Below are 4,593 nucleotides of genomic sequence, written 5' to 3' on the forward strand. Positions count from 1 at the left end.
TTTTTGCTTTTTTTCTATCTAACATTGTACAGTTCCAATGACGGTGCAGTTTCCATAGTAGAATTCAGCAGTCTGCTTTTCTTTCTGCTTTTAAATACCTTCCAAGTCGTTTCTAGTAGAAATGCTATGGTATTGTAGCTGGAAGCCTTTCTTTCCTTCCCACATTTTGGATTATTATCTTAGGATAGATTTCCAAAAGTTGGTCCCAAGTTCCCCTGGACACTTTACACGTTCTTCTCTGACTCCCAAATTGCGCCTTTAGATGTGCTCTCATGTCCCTTTGCGTGACGGCCGCGCTGCAGAGAGCGTGGCAGAGGCTTCTCTGGTTGTCTTAGTGGTTTTCCTTTTATCTCCTGTGTTTGAAGGAGGGCCCAGCAGCTGACCTAACTCTCTCTCTCTCTTTTTTTTTTTTTTTTTTACTGGGGATTAAAACCCAGGGGCAATTTACTACTGAGCTACACCTCAAGCTGTTATTAATTTATATTTTGAGACAAAAACTTGCTAAATTGCTAAGGTGCCTGGCTTTCTCTTGCCTCAGCCAGTCACTGGGATTACAGGTGTCTACTACTGTGCACCTGGACTGTGCCCAACGGAGATTACCTGCCTTGCCATTTGTGCAAACCCTTCAGCAATGTGACCCCCAACCCTTGCCCTCATTTCCCTATCCATAAAACCTTAAATTTATTGTCAATCCCTCAAAGACATTTCTAAGGACATGAGTCCCCCATTTCTTCCTGGTGTAGCTACATTAATTAAATCTCCTTTCCTCCTTTTCTTTTTTGCTGGGGGGCGGGGGATGGAGCCCAGGGGTGCTTAACTCCCTGAGCCAGCACCTTTTATATTTTTGTTTAGAGAGAGGGTCTCACTAAGTTGCTGAGGCTGGCTTTGAACTTGCAATCCTCCTGCCTCTGCCACCCCAGCCACTGGGATACCAGGTGTGTGCTTCCACACCCTACTCCTTTCCTGCTTTTTACCATTACTTTATCCTTTGGTTTTGGGAAGCAAGTAACTGGGTACGATTTGTTGACACCTCCAGAGTCAGGCCTCTGGAAACATTTTCAGCTACTTTTTCACTTTCATGAGTTCTGTCTTAACACATCTTTTTTTTTTTTTTTAGCAAATTTTCTCCCAAACTTACTAAGTCCTGAGGGATGGTGATGACCTCTATCTGCTCCTACTCCAGATTTAGGATGAAAAGCTAGATGGAGTCAATGGAAGAGTGAGGATAGGAGGGGCAGGGGGACCCAGCTCACTGGTAGAGTGCTTGCCTAGCATCCATGAAGCCCTGGGTTCCATTTCAGCTCTGGAAGAAAAAAAAATAAAATAAAACATTTAAAAAGGAAAAAGCTACTGTTGCCTAAAAGCATGTCATGGGCTCCACCCTTCAGACTGACATTATTATTATTATTTTTTCCTCACAAGCACTCCAGAAGGAAGCTGTACATTTTCCATACCAACAAGCTAAGAATGGAAGACCAATGAGCTGTGAGCCCAACTGCATTCCAAAATCAAAGAGCAGCGATGCCTACGATCTTCATTGGTTCCCACACTCGATATCTCCCAGACTTTTCTAAGATTCCTAATCTGGCAAGATCTTTTCTATCAGTGAGTTTTTAATCAAAACTATGCTGCATAGCAATGACAAAATCTCAGTTATGCTTAAAAAGAATTTATAATTGTTATCATTAATGCCAAGTGTATCTAAATTGCTCATGCAACCCCTGGTGGCCGGTGGGGCAGCCCTGTTGATCTTTGATAGTATATTGGTCTGTTTTATGTTGCTAATAACACAATATTATACAATGGATAAGTTCTAAAAGAGAGTCTTGGACTGGGGTTGTAGCTCAGGGGTAGAGTGCTTGCCTAGCATTTGTGAGGCACTGGGTTCGATCCTAAGCACCACATAAAAATAAATAAAAAACAAAAACAAAGGTCCATTGACATAAAAAAAATTTAAAAAATGAAAGAGAGTCTTCCTCCTCATAAAAGCCCTGCAGCTCACTTGCACCTGATTGGCCAAAGAAAGTTACATGAATGACAGTGACAGTCAGAGGTACTGCAAAGTCATATAGAAAAATGTGTGGACATAGGAGGACTGAGAAGAAATGAGCCACACAGAAACCTCCAGAATGAAGGGTCTATTAAGGTATGTGTTGATAATCAGCTTTGGGAAAGGAGGGGATGAGTAGGCAGGGACACTTTTATGTCCTCAGGGAGAGGCACAGAAAAGGCTAATATTTTAGAGATGAGTTTTAAGAAACTTTGCATGTCTTCAGAGCCCACAAACTGCAGGTGTCTTAGAGGCTGCCTGAGGCTGTGGCTGAGAGAAGCAAGTCAGCGAGCCATGCCACTTTCTCTGCAGGACATAGGAGGGAATCAAAGTTCATACATGAGTGAAGAGTAGATAAGAAAAGATACCTCCTTTCATTAAGCATTTGGGGGGACCTGGTCTTAATATATAGAATATATTTCATTTTGATCATCTTATTGGGCTCAATGTGTTCTCTTTTATGCTTTTCAGTGAAGAAACATGTATGCATGTATGTGTGTACTTGTGTGTGTGTGTGTGTGTGTGTGTGTGTGTGTGTGTTGGGAATTGTTCCCAGACTTGTGCATGCTGAGCATGCACTATCATTGGACTATATTCCTGGGCCCTATAATTTTTTATACAATTGAATTGCAGTTTTCATTAGGTTTACTGCTAGTGAATCTGGTGATTTTCATTTTTAGTACAATTGGGATCACTTTTTTTTTTCCCTACTGCATTTCAAACTTAGCTATTTCTGGTGCTTAGGAAAGCAATTAAAAGAATGAACTAAACTTATGAATATCACGTTGGTGCATCTCTAAAATACCAAACATTCTGTAATCTGTGTAACTTCAAAGTGAACACAGAACAATATTACATATAAGCATGGGGGTAAGGAAAGAGAGAGACTGAGAGAGGGACAGAGAGAGAGAGAGAGAGAGAGAGAGAAGAAAATAAAGAAGGAAAGCAAGAAAGAACGTGGAGAGGGAGGGAGAGGAAAAGGGAGGGATTGGGCCTTTCTGACCTTATTGAACTTTACTTACCTTCTAAAAGGTACGATCTCCAAACACGATCACTTTGAGGGCGAGGTCACTTCAACATGTGCATTGGGGAGGGGACACAATTGGATCCATAACATACACAACATTTGTTTAAATAAAAATATTTTTAAGGAATGAGTGACTTTGCGGTACCTTCTTATGTGTCTCTTTGACCAGGTCCCCTGCCTTGATGGATTATACCCTTGAGCCCAACCTGACGGTGACATCCGACTACTACTATCCTGACACCTTCTCGAGCCCCTGCGATGGGGAACTTATCCAGAGAGACAGCAAGTTGCTTCTTGCCATCATCTACTGCTTCCTGTTTGTATTTGGCCTTCTGGGAAACAGCCTGGTTATCCTGGTCCTGGTGGTCTGCAAGAAGCTGAGGAGCATCACGGACATATACCTCTTGAACTTGGCCTTGTCTGACCTGCTTTTTGTCTTTTCCTTCCCCTTTCAGACCCACTATCAGCTGGATCAGTGGGTGTTTGGGACCGTCCTGTGCAAGGTGTTCTCTGGTTTTTATTACATTGGCTTCTTCAGCAGCATGTTCTTCATCACCCTCATGAGCATGGACAGGTACCTGGCTGTTGTCCACGCCGTGTATGCTATAAAGGTGAGGACGGTCAGGACGGGCACAGTCCTGAGCCTGGCAGTGTGGCTGATCACCATGATCGCCACTGGCCCATTGCTCGTATTTTACCAGGTGGCCTCTGAAGATGGTGTTCTCCAGTGTTATTCATTTTACAATCAACAGACATTGAAGTGGAAGATCTTCATCCACTTTGAAATAAACATCTTAGGCTTGTTGATCCCATTCGCCATCCTCCTGTTCTGCTATGCCAGGATCCTGCACCAGCTAAAGACTTGCCAAAACCACAACAAGACCAAGGCCATCAAGTTGGTGCTCATTGTGGTTGTGGCATCTTTACTCTTCTGGGTCCCCTTCAACGTGGTCCTGTTCCTCACGTCCCTGCACGACATGCACGTCTTGGATGGGTGCATCCTGAACCAGCAGCTGATTTATGCCACCCATGTCACAGAAACCATTTCCTTCACTCACTGCTGTGTGAACCCTGTTATCTATGCTTTCATGGGTGAGAAGTTCAAGAAATGCCTCTCAGAAATATTTCAGAAAATTTTCAGCTACATTTTCCCCTCCATGGGAAGACAGATGCCCAGGGAGGGGTGGGAAAGGCGGTCATCTTCCCACCCTATGGCCTCCCGCTCCTCCAGCATAGACTACATTTTGTAAGGGGGGGGGGAGCGTGTCTCCAAGTGTCCTCTGCCTTCATTGCCACTTTGCTCTAAAGAGATAAAAATGACTTCGGTGGAGGCTGTGAAGCCATGTAGGAAAACTCTTAGGAACTTTGGTTTAAGATACAGACATATTTTATATATTTAATCCATTCCTACTATTGCAAGTTAATCTCAGCTTTCAAAAACATTGGTACTATTCTGGAAATATTCTACATATTCCACTTTTTTATTTTTTAGCTTTAGGAGGACACAATATCTTTA

General features: G+C 43.0%; 1 protein-coding gene across 1 annotated transcript; it reads left to right on the plus strand.

The window, feature by feature from the left end:
- Positions 1-3,259: 3,259 nt before the first annotated feature.
- On the plus strand, positions 3,260-4,327 carry Ccr8 (C-C motif chemokine receptor 8). The gene has a single exon (XM_026401583.2). The coding sequence runs from the start codon at positions 3,260-3,262 to the stop codon at positions 4,325-4,327; it is 1,068 nt and encodes a 355-aa protein (XP_026257368.1).
- Positions 4,328-4,593: the final 266 nt, after the last annotated feature.

This window comes from Urocitellus parryii, chromosome 3 (assembly GCF_045843805.1).
Source record: "Urocitellus parryii isolate mUroPar1 chromosome 3, mUroPar1.hap1, whole genome shotgun sequence".
NCBI lineage: Eukaryota > Metazoa > Chordata > Mammalia > Rodentia > Sciuridae > Urocitellus > Urocitellus parryii.

What these genes read in the sequence shown, in the direction of transcription:
- Ccr8 (XM_026401583.2), top strand. Translation starts at nt 3,260, where the DNA reads ATGGATTATACCCTTGAGCCCAACCTGACGGTGACATCCGACTACTAC.